The sequence below is a fragment of the Astyanax mexicanus genome, chromosome 6, assembly GCF_023375975.1.
Source record: "Astyanax mexicanus isolate ESR-SI-001 chromosome 6, AstMex3_surface, whole genome shotgun sequence".
In the NCBI taxonomy this organism is placed as follows: domain Eukaryota; kingdom Metazoa; phylum Chordata; class Actinopteri; order Characiformes; family Acestrorhamphidae; genus Astyanax; species Astyanax mexicanus.
The window spans coordinates 41706508-41732482 of record NC_064413.1 but is presented as its reverse complement, the minus strand read 5'-3'; the positions used below and the strand labels follow the sequence as shown (position 1 = coordinate 41732482).

Here is a 25975-nt window from a genome sequence, read left to right as displayed (position 1 = left end):
ATTGAAGGTGATTTGTACCGTTTAGTGTGTCTGAGACGAAAAAAAAAACAATAAATGTGTTCTTAAACATCAGCCTCATTTCGTTCCTGTGTGCCTTATTAAATTTCAATTAAGTGGGTTGTTAAGTCATCAAATAAGGTACCAGGGGTCACATTTAGATAAAACAAAAATTCTAATTTTAATACAACATATAAATAGTAAAAATCACAGCAATATTGTTTGTAATGGTTAAGACCCATAATGATATCTGTTAAGAAATAAAAATGAAAATTGATCACTTTCTAAACTTTTTACTCTTTTTAGTCAGAATGGTTAAAAGATAAGCAGAGATTAAAAATAATAAAAAAGAAAACATTCATTAGGTCTTCACGTTAAAGTATGGTAACATTGTTATGCTTCAAAAGAGCCTCCATTTGAAATATCACATATAAATCACATTTATTCTTAGTGGCTTCCAAAAAACAATGAATTGAAGCACTTCTTTTATCTTCTGTGTGGATGTGTAAAACTAAAATGTTTGTATGATATGTGTTCAATTGTAACACTTATAATCTGCCAGGATCTTAAAATCCTTCAAAAAACTCACCTGCCCTAAATCTAAATGAAGCTCTAAAGTAAATCAGTAGTGGGCACTGTGGAGCAAAATCAAAACAGTAAAAGGCCAGTTACAGAGGGATGCTTAATCCTCCTGTATTTTATTCTATTCTCCCAACCTCCTAAATCTGCTGTATAAATTTTCCTTCAGTCCAGCCTGATCAATTCTTCTTTTTGATAATTTACACACACAGGCAGATCTGCCTTTGCTGCTGTGAGTGTGGAGTACAGAAGTAAAGAATCAGGGTGAATGTGGAGCACTGATTAAGCAGTTTGGGCCCACCCCACCGGCTGCAGCACCTGCTCAGGTGCTCTAACAATAAAGCGACTGTTCATTCCTATAGTGAGACACTCAGGCCAAAGCACAGCTCTATTAGGACTAAACCTGACCAGCAGAGTCCACAGGCTGAGGGATTAGCACTCCATTTATGATGAAGGACACGTCTCTCTATTGGATTATTGGGTTGCTAATGTCTTTTTCGGGTAAGAAAATCACTTTTTCTAACATTTACTGCGGAATCAGAAAAAAACATTGTTTACAGTGTTTTAAAGAGTTTTTGAATCAGACAATTTTAGTTGTCAGAGTGGATTCTTTTGTAAATCACTGACTTTAAACCAAACATTCTACTCAAAGCTCTCACACACACGTTACAGTAAATTAACATAAGGTAAAGAGATGTGAGCTGTTTTCTAAACCTTTCAACATTAGGGGGCAGTTTCCCCAGACCCCACAAAGTTTAAGGTTAGTTCTAACTAACCTTAAACCTTTTATTTTCCATCGAAAGTAAAAAATACAGCCTTAATCCCTGTCTGTGAACTAATTTAAGGTGTTATTTTTAGTCTAGTTTGTACCTATTTTGTTTAAATGTATTGGAATTGAATTTAATTGAATATACTTTTTTATCCTGGAGAAGGGAAATTCCCATTGGGTGCTCATCACCACAAACAAACAATAGATAACAACAAAAACAACAAAACAATAACAATACCAATCACCAACAACAATTGTAATGTACAAGCAATTAATAAAAATGCTTATTTAGAAGTCTGTTCATTTCAGGCACATAATTAACTGTCTATCAGACAGTCTGGCATCTTGAACATTAGTACCGCTGATTTGCTGTTTTTGACAATATCAACTATACTATTAGCTATACAAGTAAATGCCATTTATTATCTAGCGTTAAGTATAATATCTAAATATGATGCTATTTTAACTAAGATTTGTCTTAGAATTCTGTATATTTGAGAATTTGCCATTGCAACAATGGTTAATAGCCAGTCTGAAGTTGTGATGGTGATAAATGATTTTTTTTTAATACACCTGTCCATCTGCAGGAGGGGTTTTGCCCAATGTCACGGTAGCTCCTGAAGGACATGAACAGGACATGAACAGGACTGAAGGACATGAAATGTCTGCCTTTTTTGTTTGCATCAAAATAACCAACCGGAATTACAGTGAATCACTCACCAACCAGATCTCACAGGAGTACACGGTACTGCGGCGTGAAGTGGAGAATTTGGTAAGATCTTTTACTCTCAAACTAAAGCTCCTGATTTAGGGCTGAGCAATATATCATAAATACTGATATTTTTAAAACTCTTTTTTATGAGACATAAAAAATATAGTATCACCATCTATGTGATTAAATAAAAAAGAATGTGGGCGGGTATTTTGTGTGGAAATAGTTTGGTTTTGTAACTCTATAAAATCTATAGACTAAACTTTTAAATGTCATATGTACAGTACAGTATGTACAGTCAGGATTACATCAATTTCATAGATCCTAAAATACAACCCTGTGGGATATGCTAAATCAAACTGTTGCCAAATATGGGCTCTAAGTGGTCCAGCGGGCTAAAGCGCTGCCACTACGATCAATAGATTGCTGGTTCGAATCCTGTTCATGCAGCTTGCCATCGGCTACCGGAGCCCTGCACCGGCTACCGGAGCCCTGCACAGTTGGCCGTGCTCTCTCTGGGTGGGTAGGTGTCAATCAGCACAAGGTGTCTGTGAGCTGATGTGTCGGAAACAAGTCGCTGCGCTGTGACGCTATTCGGCAACGATGCATCTGCAGCAGTGCAAAAAGAGACAGTGGCTGACCTCACATGTATCAGAGGAGGCATGTGCTAGTCTCTATCGTCCTAGTGTTGGGCCTTTACTAGACCTAATGAGTGGGTTGGGTAATTGGCGGTGTAAATTAGGAAAAAAATGTGATAAAAATGAGAAATATAATTATTTAAAAAAAATGTTACCAAATAAAAACACAATAGTTTTTGCATTAAGATTAGGAGCTGAATAAATAGCAACTGTTTCAAGTGGATTTAAGGAATGGCACCCAAGACAGTATAGTGAAATTATGCAAATAATGTTTTAGAATCACTGTAATTAAATTAAGCAGGCTTATGACTTTCTTTCACCATCTCAAACAACATAATCCAGTGTGTATCATTTATCGTCACTTCTCTCAAACATATTGAAATATGAGTCTTTTAGTCATATCGCCCAGCCCATACCAGCCCAGCAGGACCTGGTGACTCATGAGGAATAAAACAAACCTCATTACTGGCCAGCTAGACATGTCAACACACAGGAATAAACTAGCAAATAGGTCACGAAAATGTACAGTTTATGTCCATCAGTATTTGTGTTAACTGGTATGTTTAAATGTTTATGCATTTGCCATCCATACGAAAACCACATTTACCATGTTTTCCCCTCTGTTCAGTTCGATGATACCTACAGCCATGTATCAGACATTCAGTTCACACGGATTTCAGAAGTTACCTTCAGGTAATTATGCTTCAAACTAAGACTAAATATACAATAATCACAGCAATCAGCCATAACATTAACATTACATGCCTAATATATGGGGAGATGGCCCCCCTTTTTCCATTACAACTGATCTAAGCAATAGAGGTATGGACTTCAGAAAAAAAGACCTCTGCAGGTGTTCTGTAGTATCTGGCACCAAACTGTTAACAAAGCCTTTAAATCCTGTAAGATGAGAGGTATGGTCTCCATAATGAGCTATAGGAACCCATGATTCTGTTGATGGTTCACTGGTTGGTTTTTCTTTGACCACTTTTAGTAGATACTGACCCCTGCATACCAGAAACTTGAAAATGTTCTGACCCAGCCATCCTTCCATCCCAATCTAGTTATTGACTAAGAGGTTTAGGGGTTCCTTTTCTATGCCCATTTTTCCTGCTTTTAACATATAACTTTAAAAACTGACTGTTCAGTTGCTGCCTAAAATATCCCAACCCTTGACAGATGCCACTGTAGATGAAAATAATCAGAAAACAGAAAATAACTTCACCTCTCATGTGGTCTTATTATTATGGCTGATCTGTGTATTTATAATTGTGTATGATTAACACAAATCACTGGACACAGTGGAGAGCTTTTTTTCATTTTTTAATTTAGTTAGAGAAACTGGATAAAATACTTATACAATCCAGGCATTTGTTCTCTTTTTTCACAAAACACACTGTTATTTTTCCACAGCAATGGATCTGTGATCGCCAACAGCACAGCATTGTTCGACACTAACCAAATCAATGGAGACATAGTGAGAGACATCTTTGTGTCAAATTACAAACGCTTTCCGTCCAGGACGCTGGAACTGAACATCAGCTACACTGAAGGTAAAAACATCTGTCTTGTATTTTCTGTTTAGAATAAGTGTTTCTTTTAGAGTTTACAGAATCACATGCTGAGTGATGGGACTGTTTAGACTATAAAACTGAAGAATACATTTTTGTTATATATGATAATACCTCCTGTAATGCTGTATAGGAATCTTTAATACACTTACATGCCAAAAGCCATGATACAAGAACTAGTATCCATTCTCATGACCTTTGTCATGTCTCCTGTGCCAGATGCCCCTGATCACAATTCTTATTATCCACTGCGCTATCCACTTTGGGGGGTAAAGCCTTCAATCTTGGCACACAATAGACACCGTAGATCGAGGGATGTTAAAAGCCTGGAAAACTTCGGAATTCTGGCACCCACTATCAAGCCTCACTCGAACTCCCTGACTTGCCAGGAGCACGCTGGCCAGTGTTTAACCTCACTAACAAGATAACACCTCATTACTTATAAAAGTATGGATATTATGGGTGCCACTTCATTATTAGTTTAAATAATGCTATACCATGACATTTGGCATGTCAGTGTACCTAATGTATAAAATAATATATGTAAATGAAAATAAATATCTCAGACCTACAGTTTTGTGCAAATGTTTAACGTCTCATATCAACACCTGGTTTGGTAAAATTGTAAATTTGGTAAATCAGGTGAGCTGCTGATGGAACTGAACATAATATACACATGCTGGCTGAGGGAAAGCATCCAGGAGAAATCTGGAACTACACTTTGTTCTACAGCTTGGCTCAGGATACAACCTACGTACCTAAAAATGAGAAATTGTTGATACTTTTTACTGTATTTATGTTTACTTGCATCTGTTTAAATCATATGTGGTGCTTTTTTTAGGCAAATACACCATATTGCTAAGATAAATGAATTAGTGTTATTTGCTTAGGTGCCTAAAACTTTTGCACAGCACTGTATATAATTGGCAAATTAAGTAATTACCTTAGTATGTAATAAAAAAAAAAAAAAAGTGACAAAAAAAGTATAAAAACAGTACTTGATAAATCTGCTTAAAATAATCATACAACACTTTTATAACAAGAAATATTAATGTATAATCCAATTTAAAAAGAAACAAGAAAAATTTACTTGATCCTTAGATGCATCATAATACAGTATGTATGGTTTTGCTCTCGCAGGTTTAGAACCAGTGCGTACCTCAGTTCCTGTGGAGATACGTAGTGACAAAACTACACACACTTCTACCACCAGCATTTCACCATCTACACACTCCTCCACAACACACTCTACCACAGAGTCCTCCACTCATTCAACCCCTCATACCACCCCACACTTCTCCACACACTCCACTGATCATACCACCACACACTCGTCCACACACACCACTGATCATACCACCACACACTCGTCCACACACACCACTGACCATACCACCACACACTCCTCCACACACTCCAATGATCATACCACCACACACTCCTCAACACACACCACTGATCATACCACCCCACACTCCTCCACACACACCACTGATCATACCACCCCACACTCCTCCACACACTCCACTGATCATACCACCCCACACTCCTCCACACACACCACTGATCATACCACCCCACACTCCTCCGCAGAGCCCTACACACACTCTCCTACAGGTTCAAGTCACACAGTCTCTGAACACATCACTTCTCCAACCACAACAAAAAATGAAACCCACACCAGCAACGGCACGATTGTTCATCCAGCGGACAATTCCACCGTTCCTCACAATGGAACTGATAACGGCAATGCTGGAGAGCACACCAGCTCAACAGCTTCCACTCACTCCCCTGCAAATCCTACAAAAACTGAGAAGCCTTCAGGCCCCGAAGTGTCAACCACAACCCGCTCAACCACTGCAGACTCAGCAGCAGAGAAAGGTGTACCCGGATGGGGCGTGGCCCTGCTGGTGCTGGCGGCCATCATACTCTTCCTCCTCCTCCTCCTCTTCATACTGCTGGTGAGTCTCACATAGACTCCCGATCAAACCATTTAAAAAACTGTGCTGTATTAATCTTATTAACTGCTCCTCACTTGCTGTGAAAGCCTTGCTGTAACATAGTGGATACTCTGCTCTACTCTTTGTACTGTACTGTATGTTGAGATATTTATGTACTGATTGCTTCATACACTCTATAAAAGCTTTTTTGTACCTCAGCGTGACTGTGATGTTATTTAATGCACCAATCCTGTTTCCAATTCACTCAGTCACTCTTAAAAAATAAAGGTGCTATAAAAGGTTCTTTGGGTCAGTATTATAGGAGAACCAATTACGGCTCCAAACAGAAACCTTTATGGGACATTGGACAAGAATAAGATATGTGGATGTGAAGAAGCTTTTTAAACTTCATAGAATCTTCAAACATTGTACTGAAGCCAAGAACCATTAGGAAGCTTTATTTTTGAGGGTGTTTTAAATGTAAAATAAACATGGCTGCCTTCTCAGCTCTGTTGTGTTGAAACGTAAATGAAGCCTGCTCCTCCTCACAGCTGCTGTGTTGGTGCTGTTGGTGGAGACGGAGTGGCTTCATGAACGTGACTGATCCAGACCCTCCGGGCTACTATAACCCTGACATTCCGTTGTACTCCACTCACAGCACGTTTGACACGTACAACGGCAAATCATCGGTGAGTGAAACTCTGTATACACACGACCCAATGCATTTTGGGACTAATAAAAGGACTATCTTATCTTATTATTTACATCAAACATAGAGTAGGTGAGCACTCATCTTATCCTGAGATACTGCATTGGCTGATTTCTTGGCTTTATGTTGACATTTTTCAATGAAAAAGCAGTGATTCACTTTCTATAAAAATGTACTTTACAGGTAAGTTTTGAATGTAGATTTCCCATTTAAAGTAAAATTTTGTTTCAATACTTAGGATAAAGCCTTCACACTGAAGCCTGGTAAAACCCTTGACTGTATAAGGAAGGTTGGATAAACAGGTGTCTGTAATCTTGTACACATACAATATGTGTAAAATGTGTCTGGGCATACCATCTAATGAATGTGCATTCAGTTACAGTACTTTAAGTTGCTCCAAATGCACAGCTTGTCTTTGGTGCTTTGGTGGATGGTGCTCCATCCAGTTCTTTATGAAAGAGATGGGGATGAGATAGGGTCGTGATAAACCAACATTTTGATCTTACTAACACTCGTCACTGTCACTGAATGGAGTCAAATTCTAACAACAATGCTCCAAAATCTAGTGGAAAGCCTCTCCTGGGCAGTAGAGACAGTAGCTCCAACAATTTTACCTACTTTTGACATTAACAGTCTTTATGACTGTGGATTATTAATGTGCAATCTTGAAATAGAAGTGTTAAACTTTAGTTTAAAGTGCCTTCAATAGGATGGTAGCTTAAATAACCATATTAACAAATGAGACGCATCATCTATCGAAACCTCTGAACCTTCTACAATAAACAGTTTTGTCCTAGAACCATACACTCAAGCAACAAAAACAATTAAAACATACACACATTTATGTTTTCCACTGTGAGAAATCTGAAGAAATGATATAATAGATAGATATGTTTAAGGAAGCACAGAGACAGAACTACACTAGCTATGCTGCCTTTATACATGTGTGGGATTCCAGGATTGGTACTGAGCTGTGAGCTGTTAGTGGTTATGGAGGTTAATGTGGAGGTAACAGTAACACTTCTGCATGGAATTAACATTCCCCCATCTCCATGTCCATCTCCATTCATGTAAAACATAGCAGCACAAACGCTGCTCAGTAGCAGGCAGAGCTGGCTGCCGTTACTAAGCAGCCCTGCATCTCTCAGACCTGTATAGGCCTCTCTTTGTGTGCGGGCAGCTTTGACAGGGGAAACCCGAGGCGTGGGAAACTCTACTCCTGCTCTGAGCTTCTGTTTCCCCAACCGCTCTGGAGCTACCATCTTATCAGACTTCACACTGCACTGTCTGCAGCGAAGCCCTCAGCAGAGAAGGGAGGAGTTCTAGGGAACAATCCCGACAATCTCGAAATAAATGCTACAAAAGGGTTTTTTGGTGTGGTTCTTAAAAAAAATTATCACATTTTTTTAGGCTGGTACAAAAGTGGTTCTTAAATAACACTACTCCAAAAAATCCTTTTGCCATTTTTTTAGGTGTTAGGTGTTAATATACTCTTTCCTTTTCAGTAATTTAACCCTCATCCGTAACTGATGAGTGATTATAAGTGATTGTACTGTCTATTAACACTACAGAGACAAACACTCATATAGCTAGTCACACTCTTGCCAAAAGAGATTAGAAACAGAGCTTTAGAGAAGGGCATTAGAAAGCAAACACAAGCAACAGGCACTTATTAGTGAAAAAAATAATACAAATACTTGATATTTCATTAGAAGGAAAGAAACATATTTCATTACAATGTGTAAACAATTACGCTGTGGAGCTGCTTGAGGTCATTTTGGACTGGTGCTCCAGTTCCCTCACACAAAGAGGCCTTTGACGGGCCGTGAGACTGCATGCTGCTCGCATTGCAGCAAAAGCTCACATACTGCAACTCATGCAGCTCATGGAGAGGGAATCCTGAGCTCCATATAAAGCCCTGATCCTGTTTCCCTTCCTCCAGGTTAATGTATGTAGGGGGTTTAAACTACATGTAAACTAATGCATTTAGAACATAACACTGCTGTTCAATAAAAAACAAAAAACATGTATCTACGTTTATTTTTCGCCATTGTTTAAACGCAGTTGCTTCCCTGGATAAATTCTGAATGAATGGACCAATAAATTATGTAAATGATCTAATTACTTAATAAACTCATACTTTACACTCATTGTCAAAGAAAAAATAGCAAAAATATATGCAAACAGATGGAACACAGAACAATGAGTGTATGAGTCAATTTCAAGTCACTTTAGATCATTTCTATTGGTCTTTTAAAGGTTCCCATGAAAAATGAATGATACAATTTTTAGACTGAGTTGGGCAACTCTTAAATTAACGAATAAATGATTGAAGTTGCACTTTTCTAGACACCTAAGGGAGCTTTACAGTCACGTATCAGACCAAATAATTCACATTTAGCACTCATCCACACACACCAGTTCAAAGCAGCTGCCAATCACGCAAATCATATTCTCAACTGAAAACAAATGTCCACCTGGAGGACTGCATCGTGAACTAAGGCTCTAACCCCGGAGGACACAGGGGAGACACATGGGGAGAACATGAAAACTCCACCCAGATAGAGACTTAAATCCAGGATATCAGCACTGGGAGGTAAACGTGCTAACCACAAAGCCACTGTGAACTCTTGGTCATATTTATTGAGCTACACATGTAATACACGTGTAACAAGACATCTCGGCATGGAGTCGTAGAGGTTCTTAATGGTGTCCAGTGTTGATGGCACATCCAATAGCATTCCAGTGATTTTTAATCGCAGATAAGTGTGGCAATGTGTCTGGCCATGGCATATCATTTGTCTCGATTAAGGCGATCTCTCGAGATGGCAGCAGTATGCGGACAAGCATTGTCCTGTTGGAATAGTGCACTAGATTTTGTGCTTATCTGAATTGCACCCCACACCAGTACACACATTCTGACCACAGTGCCTCCACACAGAGATTCATTGGTCGTCTTCACTGAGACAAAAGTGGGAATCATGTCCCCACTGAACCCACTGCCTTGAATCCTTCTGGGTGCAAGTATTTTTTGACGATTAATGTACAGTAACTTCCATTTAAAGTCACCATTTTGGAGATACAGGTTTTTTTACTGGACAGCGGCAATATGGTATTCTAGGTATACTTTGGTTACTTTACAAAATGTAATAAATTTAACTAAATCAGTTAACTTTTAACATTTGCATCTTAATTCTCAGGACTCAGAGTCAGACAAACCTCAGAAGAATCGGACTGGGATGTATGTGGTGAACAAATGATGCTGCTACACCTTGTGGCTTCAAGATACAGAACATGGAAACCCTTCAATTAAACCATGAAATGAAAATGTCCTGATTTACTAGCAGCTACATAACTTCACTACTTCATTCAGGTGCTTTGTTGGCCCTCTATTTCTGCTCTCTTTCATTTATCGTTTCCTTTTTGCTCCTCCTTTACGGGACGATGGAAAAACACCACAGTCATCAAACTGAATACGAAACAGGGATACTTTCCCGTAATATTCAGATATTCCAAAGATATTTCTAGAAAAAATGTTGAAAACATTACCTGTAAATAATTTCACGCAGTAACGTTCTGTAATGCTCTGTAAACTGTATTTGAATTTGCTTTAAAATTGTTTCATTGATTTTGCGAGTGTATATACTCTATACACTATACATACACTACTATATTGAATATATAAATAAACTACTGAACTGCTACAAAATAATCAGGTTTGCTGTCAGATGTCATGTCAAATAAGCTGATGAAGCTGTGCAGCTTACAGCCTAATAACTGTGTGAAAATGTCCTATATCTAAAATAAAGACATATATCTAAAAGAAAATCTAAAATTATCTTGTTAAAGTATGTTTATCCAGTACAAATAAGGCAGTTAAATAAGCATAATTTCACATATATAATCAGGGCCAACCAATAAACCCATTTTGATGCCTAAATGGTTCTTCAAAACAGTCAATTTTCAAATTATGTCAGGCCAGGCAGAAGGCTCAACAGCCTAACTAAAAGGTGGGAGCCAGACAGTAACACAGACATTACCTGCCAGCATTGGGACGACAGCACCAGTATCTCATCTATATGTCCATAATTCCCTTGATTTGCAGTCTTAAAACACAATCACAAATGACCAAAAGCTGAACTAAACAAATGAGTTTTCCACTTAGACTTGAAAAGAGACTGTGTCAGAATCCTGAACTTTCTCTGAAAGGTTATTCAAGATTTGGGAGCCAGCTAAAGCCTTTTAAATTCTAGGGACTAATAAGAAGCCTTGTTACCACATAACGTTTGTTCAGACAGTGGTAAATTATCTGCTCAGGTTGATATTTTTTGGATCACAGTTCATATACTGACCCTATTTTTCTTTTGGAGTATGAATTATACCATGTGCAAGTCAGTTAATTAATATTTATTGAATTAATTGAATGGTTCTAATTCCAATTTTAATAGTTTGGTGTGGTCTGCACAATGATAAAAGGTCCATTTTGGTACCCGCCATTTAAAACTGCTGGGACAATTAATTGATACTTGAGGATCATGTCACTCTAAAAACTGTTGATTTGTTGATGTATTTTGTCACTAATTACAGGACTATATAATCTGTGTGGCACACAAATGACAAAGAACCATGCCGCCCTTATTCTGGACCCAACCAGATCACTCCAATCTTCTGGACCCGACCAAGTGTCAGTGTTTAGATATTGTGTATTACATCACTAAAAACTTAAAAATGTAAATATTTTCATTCACCTCTCCTTCAGGTTTAATTCTGCTTGATTTCAGATCACAGACCATTCAGTGGTAAGCTGTGTGTGTCCATATCAGCTCAACCCCCCGGGTCATCGTTTCCCAGAGCTATTGTGCTCATAGAAAGGTGCCATTGTGCAGATGGACCAGCTCAGAGATTTCCCTCCAGTTCACTGAAAGAAAGAGAAGAACAGAGAGTAAACGAGTGCAGTGAAGTCTGCCTGTCTCTGCTTGTGTTTTAAATAAAGAGGATCCTTGTCTTTAAGAGACATTCTCCTTCAACTAACGAAAACACACTGACGTTAAAGCAGACTTTAACTGGAGCAACAAAGAAGCTTAATCATGTTGTCCTGTTGATGCTTCATCATGTGACTTATTCCATATCTCTGTACACATAATGTTCCACCCAAGCCTAACCAGACCAGGTGGGGCTGAAACTGATAAGTTTTAAAACACAGCAGTGTGATTGAGTGCAGTTTGGTTGTGCGCTCTTGACTAAATCTAAATCTCTGTAGGTGTTACTCAGTGGTTGCACCCACTGTGGTGCCACTGTGAAGAATTTCTACCCAGCAGAACCAACATTTCTCCATTTTGTCACTGTCAGACAAAACAATTGTATGTCTAAAACATCAACTTTGCAGCAGAAGGAAAAATTATTTACAGCGAAAATCATTGATTTATAAAATAAAATATTTTAGATCATTCTTATTGGTCTATAAATCTTTTTACACAATGTAATGAACTGGCAGATTATACAAAAATAGAAATACAAGAATATTGTGCGGCAGCAAAAATGTACTAAAAATAACAGACCCAGAACTTTCATCTGTTGATTGTTGATCAACAATGTTTGGGACAATAGGAAATGATTTGATTTTTCAGGGAACCACTCCTCCAGCATGTACACATCATTTACCATGATGTGTTTGCCTAAAGTGTCTCTTTATGAGTAAATTAAATATCATTTGCCTCTGCAAACACTATAATATTCTAATAAGGATCACAGGTGTTGTAGGCTTCTGTTTTAATGAAGTGATTCATTTGGCATAACAGTGAGATCACCTTAGTGTTATCAGAAGGAAGGCATCATATAAGTTGTTTGTTACACAGTTTAACAGACACTATGTGGTATTATTATCCATTGGTATTATCTGCAAAATAAAGACATAAATCAATTCAGATTAGTCAGTTTAGAATATTTTGTGCTGGACTAAATATACAGCTCTGGAAAAATTCTGAATCAGTTTCTCTGATTTTGCTATTTATAGGTTTATGTTTGAATAAAATTAACATTGTTTTATTCTATAAACTAGGGACAACATTTCTCCCAAATTCTAAATACAAATATTGTCATTTAGAGCATTTATTTGCAGAAAATGAGAAATAGCTGAAATAACAAAAAAGCTTTTTAGACCTTAAATAACGCAAAGAATACAATTTCATATTTATAAAGAGTTCAGAAATCAATATGTGGTTGAATTACCCTGGTTTTTAAACACAGTTTTCATGCATCTTGGCATGTTCTCCTCCACCAGTCTTACACACTGCTTTTAGATAACTTTGTCACTCCTTGTGCAAAAATTCAAGCAGTTTAGCCTGGATTGATGGCTTGTGATCATCCGTCTTCCTCTTGATTATATTCCAGAGGTTTTCAATTTGGTAAAATCAAAGAAACATAATTTTTAAGAGGTCTTATTTTTTTTCCAGAGCTGTATTGTGCTACACTTTGCACACAGAAACCTCTTTACAGACATATTCTACCTGTTTTACACTGTCATACATTGTGTTATAGTGTTATAAGTATTATAGTGTTGCGATTTTATATTTCCCATTTAGGTATTATACAATTCTGCTGACCAATTCGTCTAGAACAGAAAAGTAAATAACCAAAATGATTACTGCTGACAGATGATGTAATAATCTGTACCTCCTCATTGATACCACTGCCAGTTACCTAACTGACCCAGATACTTGACCCAATTTCCATTACCTATGTCTGGTGATTTGAGATATGAAATAAAATAAAATTCAGTATTAATAAAAAGATTCAAACCACAGGAATTATTGCTTACTCACTCCAGTAAAGGCAACATATTGCATTCATACACAAAGTACATCATAATGTTGGAACACTGAGTTCAGTTAATATTGCAGTATACTGTATATCACAACAATGTGTAACCCTATTTAAGATAAAAGTATTTTGTCTTAATTTATCTGCTCTCATTGGCTTTACTAAAAACACAGATTAAAGTCATTTTACACATTTTATTTTTAAACATAGAAATTATAGCACATTTTTATACAACCCACTTTATGGAATCCACTAGTTTGGATGGCCAGAATACAATATTTCTTTCAGAGTAGCCACTTTTGGTTCCATAAAGAACAATATTTGTAATACAGATGTGTAAGTGCAAAATAAATGTTTACATGTCTGAAGAATCTTCACCTGATGGAGGAGACTGTAGCACCGCTGAAACTCGTGAAAAAGTTCAGACTCTAGGCACCACAGCTGTCACACAAATAGCATTCACAATAGCATAGGAGTGGCATAGTCCTTATGAGACAATCAGTCACAACAGCCTATGTGTCACAGTCACTATTATATGCAAACACTCCCTCTGTGTAGTAGTACAGATGAATAAAAACATGAGTATATGAGCAGAGTACATTAACAAAAAAAAAAAAAAAAAAAAAAAAAAAAAAAAAAAAAAAAAAAAAAAAGAATTTTGGTTCCCTGAAGATCAAAGTATCAAATTCACATGATGCAGATTAATTTCAGATGTCACTTCAGAGGGAACAGCTTTGCTGCCCTCTTATGGCAGAAAGAAACATTTAATATTTAATTATATAATAATATTAAAATATATATTGCTTAATAAAATAAAACATAAAGCTCTGGAAAAAATAAGAGACCCCTTCAGTTTCTGAATCAGTTTCTTTGATTTTTCTATTTATAGGTATACGTTTGAGTAAAATGAATATTGTTTTTATTCTATAAGCTACGGACAACATTTCCCCCAAATTCCAAATAAAAATATTGTCATTTAGAGCATTTGTTTGCAGAAAATTTTAAATTTAAAGAAAATTAGAGTTTTCAGACCTCAAATAATGCAAAGAAAACAAGTTCATATTCATAAAGCTTTAAGAGGTCAGAAATTAATATTTGGCTGAATAACGCTGGTTTTTAATTACAGTTTTCATGCATCTTGGCATGTTCTCCTTCACCAGTCTTACACACTGCTTTTGGATAACTTTATGCCACTCCTGGTGCAAAAATTCAAGCAGATCAGCTTGGTTGGATGGCTTGTGATCATCCATCATCCTCTTGATTATATTCCAGAGGTTTTAAATTTGGAAAAATTAAAGAAACTCATCTTTAAGTGATCTCTTATTTTTCCAGAGCTGTATATGATCAACACAAACTGATATTAAGATTATGGACAGACTTGTCGACAACTCTTCACAAATACAATCACAGAAAATCAGTGCTTCATTAAAGGTAACAGAGAAGATGTCCAGCAGATGATGCTGTGATCCTAAAGGCACTGCTTCATATGTTCCACAGAAAAGGGCTGATAAAGAGAAGTCAGATGTATTCAGCTCTTATCAAAGCTGGCTTCCAGGGTCTTCAGCCAGAGTTCTAAGGCGTACTTGGTCCCAGTACTAACCCGCTCCACGTCCTCACCCTCAGCTGGCGCTCGGTTACAGAACACCAACACCGGCATCTTAGATTCACTGAGTTCACCTTCTGGAGACACTTCAGTCACACTGCAAATCCAAACAGCAGTTAAAAGACAATAACAGCACTGCAAGCAGCAAAACATAGTAACATAGAAATTAGGCATAATCTGTTTGATAATATTTTCATCCTGCTGTTTTTTATTTATACTACAAAGGTATGTTTTCATAAATGTTTCTTTTACCAGTTATATTTTATTCAGATTATTAGGCAGTACTTTGGATTGACAAGTTAATTTAGAAATAACTTTACAGGCACTGATTGGGGCATTTTATTTGTTATTATTGTATTTTAAACCGTGACCTTATATCTTTTGTGAAACAATAAAAATAGTAGAGTTGAGGCTACAGTGGCCACTACCATATTTATTTCCACATTTATAAATATAGAACTACCTGATTGACCGAGGCAGATCAGCAGGTACACAAACAGCATCCTCCTCACCGTCCACTGCAGACACAATAGCCTTAACCAGGCCCACATCAGCCCACACACATCCACTCACTTCCCCAGGTTCTGGCCTCAGACAGGACTGAAAAAATACACAAAAAAAAGATCTCAAATAACAAATATGGATGCAGTACATATTCTGCAACAAAAATTATTCAGTCAAAAAAATATGGATAAATTGAAAAGGCAAATTATAAATAACATATTTATTAACTAAGAATCATTTTTAGTGACCAATACTGTGCTTTGTTGGTATGTTTAGTGCCCTATAAATATTTGTAAATAGTTGTTTTGTAATAGCTTTCTTTTTGTAATACCAGTATAAAGTGGGGGAAAAACTCTGCAAAATCTGTGGGTTTTCTGTATTTAGCCTTCAGCCAAATGTTTAATTTAGTTTAGGACAAAAAAATTTAATTAGTTACAATTACTCTTAATAAAACTTAACAGTACTAACAGCTGCCGCATATATATATATATATGGGAATATACATAAAGCACACTTAATAAGTGGTTTGGTTGTCATTAAAAGCCTATTCCTGGTATTCCAAAAAGCTTAATGTTAGTCTGCTTTATATTTGTTGTGTGTTTGGGGTCGTTGTCTTGTTGGAAAACCCAACTGTGTCCAGGTTTAAACAGTCAAGCTGATGGTTTGTAACTAAGTTGTAACTAATTCTGCCTCTGACATGACAATCATGTCCGTGATAAGCTTAAGTGTATATTAACTTCCGACCATGATAACTGTACACACACACAGTGTATACTTATTTTAAAGTTGATGCGTCTGCATTAGCATGTGGTGTATCACATTGTATGCTAAATGCTCAATTGTCTTTTCATATCTGAATCTCAGCAGGAGGGAATTACCTGTAGCTGTTGGTGTGTAAGGCGACATGACAGGAGCATGTAGGTGACAACGTGATGCCTCTGGGGCAATCCGTGGGACAGCATGGGCGGATAGACAGACTGTGGCAGAGAAAGAGTAAAATATGAGAGATGAGTAAAATATGATCAAATGTTTTTCTTCATATGCAAGACATTTGCTGAAACTCTGCTGACAATCTAGAATATTAGCTTACAGATAACTGCTGAATAAGAACCTAGGGTTAGAAAGCTAAAGCTCTACTTAGAGCCAGCACACTGAAATACTGCTCATAATGACCCCTGGGCCAAAGTACTCCAGTACTCAGTCACTGTCTCAGGGGAAATTTGCTGGACCAAAGCTGTGCAATAGCCTTTTCGCTTAATGTGATTATGCAGCAAATCTGTAGCAGCTTGACAGATTTTGGCTCTGTGTCTCTGAACTTCAGCACCCTGTCAGCAATACGAGCTCACCTCCCAGAGGCCCAGTAGTCGAGTTGAGGAGATGTCTTCAGGATCGAGTTTGAGCCCAGTCTCCTCCCTCAGCTCCCTCAGGCCGGCATCCAGTAGCTAACGCAACACGGGCAAAAAGAATGAGGACATGGGTAACACTCATAAGATGCAAAAAGCATAATCTGATCATCATTTGTTCAAGACGGCTTGGGCTAATGCATAAAGGTATGAAATAACATTTGACATCTGCATTTAATCCTCCCATAGAGTGAACACACAAACTATATGAGAACAGTGAGCACATGTGCCCAGAGTGGTGGGCAGCCCTAGCTGCAGCACCCAGGGAGTATCTGGTTGATTAGGCGCTTGGTTAAAGAGCACCGTAGCCACATCCTGTTGGTTGAAGGGATCAAACCGACAACATTCCACTTCTCCACACTTCAGGCCATGGCTACCCCGTGGCTACCCCAAAGCATGAACAAATAATGTATATTTTAGCTTGAAAATTTTAGTAATGTAAGTCAAGTAAACTGTACCTTTTCATCCAATTCAACATGTCCACCTGCAGAAAATGAGAACCATCTTTAATCCATGATAGAGGAGTTAAACCTAGAGATGGCACCAATGAACTAATACAAGCAGAAAATACAAGACTGGAAATTTAAGGGAAAGTCCAACACTGTAACAAATCTAACTAAAAACAGCACCCTCTAACAGGTAATTAAGCAGTTTGAACATGAAAATCCACTTTCAGATGTATATGTTTAAGTTAATAGCTAATTTTAAAGTGTAGTAGTTTTATAGAAGAATTATAACCATCTGTGCTCAAGTTTTTAATGTCCGTATCAGAAAAGAAAAAGGGATATCTTGTCAAGTCCAGGTACAACTTTCTTTAGAACCTGCAATTCAGTTAAAGGCTTTAGAGTTTCTTCAGGGTCACTTATTTTAGAGAAATGATCAAGGGTCAACAATACTGTCCGTATAATAAGACACTGTCTTTATATTAAGAACATCCATATGAAGCAAATAAATACAATTTGTAGTTTAAGTCTTTGTTTTAATCTGCAGTCACCTTTCAGTTAATAGTTTACCTCATTACAATATTACTATGAAACTATAAAAACTATATATGGTTGTAAAGCCACAGTCTAGCCAATAGATGAGCTGCAAAATCAGGGCAGGAAACACACACTTCTGCAGCCACTGCAGCACCACACACACTCACCAGGAGGGACCCAGACATTGGGGAAAATCCTGAGAGATGAAGCCCGCCTGGTCAGCAACAGCCTCTGATTGGCTGACTCCAGAAGGACGGCCACGCCCACATCCACCCCGCGGCTCAGTATATCTGAAGGTAGGGAGTCCGCCTCTGAGTGAGAGAGGAATTTGATTGGGCAGAACGACGCCCTCTACAGGCAGAAAGTCAGTTTTACCCACAAACAACATGGCAGATCTTGTTTCTTACACAGTTTAAATCAATGGTTTACAACTCTAGTCCTGAGCATCCCCCCTGCCCTAAATACTGCATTGTTTACCTGCTATAATACATAATACCATTTATTCAGAGAAGGCCTGTTAATTAGACTATAATCTGAATCAGAAGTATTGGAAGCAGGGTGAACACAAATATACCAAGAATGTAAAACACTGCTTTGCACAAATCTGGACCTTGAATCCATAAAAAATATAAAACTCTCAAAGTACATTTTTTTTGTTAGTATTCACAAGTAGCAGCAGAAGATCACATTTTCTTTAGAAATACTTTGTTAGAATAATTATTTTAGCTAACTATTGTGTAACGTCCTGTGCATTTTTTCAAAACTGTAGATATTCAATTTGTATGAAATTAATCAATTCAAAATATGCCGGTATTGTCATTTTAAAACCAACGAATGTCACTGATATAATGATAATAGCATGTTAAAGCAATTCAATTATTTTAAAGAGCAATGGAGTTTTGATATTCAGGTATTTAAAATTTTAGGCAATTTTTTAATTTAGGCAATTTAAAAATAAAAAAAAAGAAACAATAAAACTAAAAAAGTTGTCATAAAATAAACAGATCTTTTCTCTCTTCTTTTTTGTGAGGGTAAGCATTTTTTATATGAACACAATCTTTCTTTATGTGTTTTTTTTTACTAGCTTGTGTTTACTATACAAAAATTATCCAATTTCTGTTCCTGGTGGTCCTTGGTAGGCGACACTACATGGCTAATCTATGACACCAGCTGTTCCCTTTTTTTTTTCCAGAGATTGCAAAATCCAAGACTGGAAACCAGATTCAAGGTCCAGTTTTGATGACTTGGAGTTTAGAGTCTTCCTGGCATACAACACAACTAGTCATTTTAAAGCAGTGTTTCTCAATCCTGGTCCTAAAAGTTCACTGCCCAGCAATTTCCAGAAATCAGGACAATATTAGTTACATAGAAAGTTAAACATAATTAAAGCATTTTAATTGTTAAAATGGTTGTAACAGACCAGCAGAAGCTAAAACACATTTCAAGCACTAACTCAGCACACCAACATTTCAGATGAACAAGCACACATTTACACACTGTCATATGAAGGTCAATAGCTATGTCACATAGGAACTTTATGAGATAAAAGTAAATAACAGTGTTCTGTAACAAACTTTACATAGCTTTTAAATAGTCTGTGACATATACGTCACCATGGGTTAAGTTAAATAGTTAATTAGATTATCGACAATCGGTGTGCCATAAGAAATGTAGAAAAAATAAAATAAAAATAAAAACAATAAAAAGTATTTCTCTACCAGAATATGATCAATTAAAAGTTGGCGTCTTATAAAAAAAGTATATTTTTACAAGAATATGATTGATTAAAAGTTGGTGGCCTTTACAAAAGTATATCTTTATCAGAATATGATTATTTTAAAGTTGTTGGTCTTAAAAAAAAAAAACATAAATGTACAAGACTATGATTAATTAAAAGTTGGTGTTTTTTAAAATAAGTATATCTCTAAAAGAATACGAATAAAAGTTTTTTTGATTAAGTACATCTTTACCAGACTATGATTAATTAAAAGTTATTGGTCTTTAAAATAAGTACAGTGAGTCCAAGAAGTATTTGATCCCTTGCTGATTTTCTTTGTTTGCCCACTAATAAAGACACTATCCTTCTGCACTTTTAATGGTAGATATATTCTAACATGGAGAGACAGAATATCAAGACAAAAATCCAGAATATAATTTTAAAGAATATATTTTAATTAATTTGTATTTCAATGAGGAAAATAAGTATTTGATCCCTCTTGCCAAACACACTCAATACTTAGTGGCAAAGCCTTTGTTTGCAAGCACAGCGGTGAGACGTTTGTTGTAGTTAACCACAAGTTTAGCACACACACCAGGGGGAATTTTGGCCCACTCTTCTTTGCAGATCCTCTCTAAATCATGAAGGTTGGTGGGCTGTCGCTTGGCAACTCTGACCTTCAGCTCCCTCCATAGATTTTCGATCGGATTGAGGTTTGGCGACTGGCTGGGCCACTCCATGACCTTAATGTGATTTTTCTTGAGCCAATCCTTTGTTGCCTTTGCTGTATGTTTAGGGTCGTTATCATGTTGGAAGACCCAACCACGGCCCATTTTCAGATCCCTGGCAGAGGGGAGGAGGTTGTCCCTCAGGATTGTGCGGTACATGGCTCCATCCATCTTCCCAGTGATGCGGTGAAGTAGCCCTGTACCCTTGGCAGAGAAACACCCCCAAAACATTATGCTTCCACCTCCATGCTTGACGGTGGGCACAGTGTTCTTGGGGTCATAGGCAGCATTTTTCTTCCTCCACACATGGCGGGTGGAGTTGAGGCCAAAAAGTTCAATTTTGGTCTTGTCTGACCACAAAACCTTCTCCCAATAACTTGGTTCATCTTTCAAATGATCATTGGCATACTTGAGGCGCGCCTCCACATGTGCTCTCTTCAGCAGGGGTACCTTTCGGGCACTGCAGGATGTGAATCCATTGTTGCGCAAAGTGTTGCCAATTGTTTCCTTGCAAACTGTGGTCCCAGCTGCCTTCAGGTCATTTGCTAACTCCTGCCGAGTGGTTGCAGGACGATTTCTGACCGTTCTCAGCATCATTGCCACCCCGCGAGGCAAAATCTTCTTTGGAGCACCGGGCCGAGGTCTGTTGATTGTCATGTTATACTCTTTAAACTTTCTGATAATTGCACCAATAGTTGTTACTTTCACATCCAACACCTTACTAATCTTTTTGTAGCCCATTCCAGCTTTGTGAAGGTCAACAATTCTGACTCTGAGGTCCTGTGACAGCTCTTTGGTTTTACCCATGTTGGAGACTTGAAATCTGTGTGATCTGTCTGATTCTGTGGACAGGTGTTTTTCACACAAGTGATTAGTGAGAACAGGTGGCTTCAGGTCAGGTAACAAGTTGATTGGGAGTGTCTAACTGGTCTGTAAAAGCCAGAACTGCTAATGAATACTAAGGGATCAAATACTTATTTCACTCCATGAAATACAAATCAATTAATATATATTCCTTAGATTTATTTTCTGGATTTTCTTTTTAATATTCTGTCTCTCCATGTAAGAATACATCTACCATTAAAAGTATAGAATGATCATGTCTTTATTAGTGGGCCAACGAAGAAAATCAGCAAGGGATCAAATACTTCTTGGACTCACTGTATATCTCTACCAGAATATGATTAATTAAAAGATGGTGGTCTTAAAAACAGTATATTTTTACTAGACTAATTAAAAGTTGTTTGTGTGCAATTGTTTTCTTATGCTATTATATTATCATTATGTCAGTATAATTTAATGGTCTTAAAATTAGAATAATGTTGTTTATAGCATTCATTTCTGAGAGGATAGATGATCCACAATAAATGTTTATGGGGACAGACCTATCTGCACGTTGATGAGGAGATGAATTTGGCCTCTTTTGATCATTTCCACCTTAAATGTGTAGATGCTGCACTATTTAAGGTGGCCAGAGTAGCCAGCTGCAGTATTATTGATCACCAGTGTTGGGAGTAACGGCGTTAAAATAAACGGCGTTACTAACGCCGTTACTTTTTTCAGTAAGGAGTAATCTAACTAATTACTCTGACTGTAACTATAACGCCGTTACCATTTTCGACACTCCGTTACTGCACGTTACTTTAGCAGCTGAATGAACTTTTTTTAACTTTGCGCATACAGACAAAGAGCCCTATCATACACCCCGCACAAGGCGTGTAGCGTGGCGCTTTGCCACCCGTCAACAGTCTATTTTTAGGCCTTGCACGCTTCCTTAAAATAGCGTTGGACTTTGGAATATATTAACACCGATGGGCGTGGTGGTCTGGAAATGATGTGTGTTGAGGTAAATTTCTGGCGTGTTTTTATCTTGGCGGCGGAAAAAAGCTTAGCGCGATTGCTCACCCTGCGCTCCAAAATACTCCATACCATCACATCTTTACCACATAAAAATAAACCACACCCAGAGCCTTCAGCAATCAACTATGAAAAAATATATATACTTAAAAATCTGCACTGTAACTATAAATTATTATTAGTTATATTTATTTCTGTCAGTTATAAGGATTTATATTTATGTTTAGTACACAGACTAAATAACTGTAACTAGGCATTCTGCTGTTTAAAAATTTCAACAGATGCTTATTCTCACTCAAATGCTGGAGTTTTGAAATGGAAAATTAAAAGAGAAAATAACTTTGACTGAACATAAATTTATTTTAGTTAACTTTGCTATTATTTAACTGAATTTCACTTTTATATCTGAAAAACAAAGCACATTGTCAATCTGGCGCGTGGTGCTGCCCGTCAATTATATAAAACTTAAAACATTTGAAATACACAGAAATATAACGCTATATGTTAGCATTCGTTTCTTATCACCAGGGCAAATTTATTAAAATATTAAATATATTAATTCATGAATTAAAATCTCGTCCAGCGCTCTGAAATGTCAGGCACGCAAAGTGGTGCTTGGCGCAGCGGCGCGGCATTGCGCGCAGAATAACCTCTGTCTTCTAAAAAAAAGTTTTTATAAATAAGATCTGACAAGTATACTAAAATTAATGTTATTAAACTTACTAAAGCCAACAAATGTACTGTTAATTAATAAAGAGAAATCAGGCAAAATGCGCTGCGCCTCTCTCTCTCTCTCTCTCTTTCGCAGCGCGGAGCTGAATTCAGCGCGAGGCTATAAATAATTTACAACTCAGTTCAGTTAAATAAAAATAAGTAAGGACCTGTAAGTTAATCAAATATTGTCAAATATAAAGGATAGGTTGAGGTTTTGGTCAGCTGTTTTCATGATTTGAAACTGAAACTAACCGAAACTTTTATTATTCTGCGCAAAAAGCCTGTGATTGTTTTAAATGAGTTTTTTAATGGATTTAAATGAGTTTTTTTTAACGGATTGTTGTTTTTGTCCATTCTTTTGTTTTGTTTATATATACATTTATTTCTTTGAGTGTGGTTTGGTTTGTTTAATTTTTATCCCCAGACGTGTATTTGTTTTTTCCGTTTTTTTTTTTCAGTATTACATGTCTTAGTAATTTTCTTTGGTCCTGTGGAGTTTTTCGTTTCTTATTTTTTTTTATTCGTTAGACTATATTTTTGTCAACCTTTTGGGTTTATTTTTGTTTGTTATTTTTCTAATAATAATAGTAATTACATCATTTATTTTCTTTATTTATTCTTTATTTATTTATTTTTACAGGGCGAAGTAACGCAATAGTTACTTTTACTGGTAACTAGTTACTTTTATAGTGGAGTAACTCCGTTAGTAAATCAGTTACTTTTTTGGAGAAGTAACTAGTAACTATAACTAATTACTTTTTCAAAGTAACGTGCCCAACACTGTTGATCACAGTGTAAATTCTGACATATTTTAGTAAAATAATTCATGATTAAATATGAATGGAGGTTGTACTATATGATGGTGGTCATACTGTTGTGTTGAAACCGAACCTTGAGAGGAACGCCCCCTTCATGATTCCCCTCACACAGAATAAATCGATTATTCTCCAGGGAGCAGTTCACAGTGGCCTGGTCGTCAGCATTTCCTATAAAGTGGCCGGTAATGCTCTGAAAACCCACAGGAAAATTAGAGATATTAGGTTACAGTTAAACACACACATATCTACAGCTTAAAGAGGAGGACTGAGACTGACAACTACTGACCTGAACAAACCGGGCACACTGTGGAGCTGCGTTATCCTTAGACAAGTGGACCAGGATCCTTCTCACCATCTCCATGTTTAACAGCTATTCACCAACATTTATCAGGCTGATAATATACATATATTTATGTATACACTCAGCCAACTAACAGCACAGATTAACAGCTGAAAACATAGTTAGCAGAAGGGCTCATTCACTTTCTAGCCTAGCTAGGAAAAATTACAGAAACATTGAATAGAAAACCCCAGAAATAAATAACGTTATAATATTCTTCCCAAACAACGCTAAAAAGACTGTCCTTCAAAACCTGTCCAAGTAAGAGTCTCTCCTGTTGAAGAAACTTCCAACTCCAGTCCAAAACCAGTCTGATGCTGCAAAAGACAGACCCTCCAGAAAAATGGCTGCCGACTTTTCATAATAAAAGTCCACAGACATGTTAGAAAAACATGTCAAAAAAATCTCATTTTAAATAAAGCAACATACAGCTCTGGAAAATATTGATTGATTTCTAAACTCTTAAAACTTTACAAATAAGAACTTGTTTTCTTTGCATTATTTGAGCTCTGAAAGCTTTGCATCTTTTTTATTTTTTTAATTTGGGAGAAATGTTTTCTGTAGTTTATAAAAAAAAAAAACAATGTTAATTTTACTCAAACATTTACTTATAAACAGCAAAATCAGAGAAACTGATCCAAAAAAGCCTTAATTATTTTTTCCAGAGCTATATTTATTCACATTTTCCTCTGGATCATCTTTTCGATTTTTATAAAATACATATAATATACAGTACCAGTCAAATCTATTTTCTACATAGCAGTTTAAAATGATCATACATCAAAACAATTAAGGGGCATACAGAATTACGTAGTAAACAAAAAAAATACGTGTTTGTCTTCCACAATTCCCTGACCTAAACCCAACTGAGATGGTGATTTGCGATGAGCTGCAGCACAGCATGAAGGAAAAGCAGCAACTATTGTTCAGAACCTCCAGACAGAAACTCAGAAAAAACCCAAGTGTGTGCAGATTTGTCCTCTAAGCAAAATGTGGCTACTCAAAATAAAACATACAAAACAACTTTTTGTTAACAAAAAATAATCCTTTTTTCTTAATAAAAAATAATGTAAAAAAAAAATATATATATATATATATATATATATTTTTTTTTTTTTAATAAATATTGTGGCTTGTTGCTTTCACATAAACATTGTTTCCCGAGACAGTAACTATGACTCATAGTACATACATGTAGCTGTGCTCGCTGATGCTGTAGAACTCCTCCACTGAATTTCCACATAACTTGTGTCTTCCGCTCTCGTTGGCTGTAGCTCGTGGTAGCACTCAATGCCAGTTAGAACCAGGTCACAAGACTTTTCACACAAGTGAGTTTGGACTCTCCAATAGATGCACATATTTATTCTGAAAGAACTCTCGGATTGCAGCTTTAAACAATTCAGAAATATTAACCATGCCAATTTTAAAAACTGTTCTTATGTTTATAAAATCGTAAGTTCTTCAATGTCCAACAAACTAAGAAAAATATTTTTTTTGTCTAATAAATTGTATTTATTTGAAATATCAATCATTCATAAACACACATGAAACTGCCTACATTTTTACATCACTACATA

At 36.7% G+C, this 25975-nt stretch overlaps 2 protein-coding genes across 2 annotated transcripts; one reads left to right on the top strand and one right to left on the bottom strand.

The window, feature by feature from the left end:
* Nucleotides 1–921: 921 nt before the first annotated feature.
* LOC103045047 (sialidase) lies at nucleotides 922–11534 on the top strand. Its single transcript, XM_007249666.4, has 7 exons — nucleotides 922–1077; nucleotides 1933–2117; nucleotides 3324–3388; nucleotides 4109–4248; nucleotides 5407–6227; nucleotides 6758–6895; nucleotides 10116–11534. Exons 1-7 carry the CDS (start codon nucleotides 1023–1025, stop codon nucleotides 10173–10175), a joined length of 1464 nt encoding a protein of 487 aa, XP_007249728.3. The 5' UTR covers nucleotides 922–1022; the 3' UTR covers nucleotides 10176–11534.
* A 2800-nt stretch (nucleotides 11535–14334) lies between these two features.
* On the bottom strand, nucleotides 14335–24809 carry nudt17 (nudix (nucleoside diphosphate linked moiety X)-type motif 17). The gene is made up of 8 exons (XM_007249667.4): nucleotides 24345–24809; nucleotides 24132–24248; nucleotides 18392–18575; nucleotides 17703–17728; nucleotides 17188–17283; nucleotides 16720–16818; nucleotides 15801–15937; nucleotides 14335–15434 (listed from the first exon to the last, which is right to left on the bottom strand). Exons 1-8 carry the CDS (start codon nucleotides 24417–24419, stop codon nucleotides 15263–15265), a joined length of 906 nt encoding a protein of 301 aa, XP_007249729.3. The 5' UTR covers nucleotides 24420–24809; the 3' UTR covers nucleotides 14335–15262.
* Between the last annotated feature and the right edge of the window lie 1166 nt (nucleotides 24810–25975).

What these genes read in the sequence shown, in the direction of transcription:
- LOC103045047 (XM_007249666.4), top strand. Translation starts at nt 1,023, where the DNA reads ATGATGAAGGACACGTCTCTCTATTGGATTATTGGGTTGCTAATGTCT. An exon ending in GGCGTGAAGTGGAGAATTTG is followed by an intron (nt 2,118 to 3,323) that starts GTAAGATCTTTT and finishes CCCTCTGTTCAG; the next exon opens with TTCGATGATACCTACAGCCA. An exon ending in GAACATCAGCTACACTGAAG is followed by an intron (nt 4,249 to 5,406) that starts GTAAAAACATCT and finishes TTGCTCTCGCAG; the next exon opens with GTTTAGAACCAGTGCGTACC.
- nudt17 (XM_007249667.4), bottom strand. Translation starts at nt 24,419, where the DNA reads ATGGAGATGGTGAGAAGGATCCTGGTCCACTTGTCTAAGGATAACGCA. An exon ending in AAGGGGGCGTTCCTCTCAAG is followed by an intron (nt 18,576 to 24,131) that starts GTTCGGTTTCAA and finishes TTCTGCCTGTAG; the next exon opens with AGGGCGTCGTTCTGCCCAAT. An exon ending in GACTACTGGGCCTCTGGGAG is followed by an intron (nt 16,819 to 17,187) that starts GTGAGCTCGTAT and finishes TCTCTGCCACAG; the next exon opens with TCTGTCTATCCGCCCATGCT.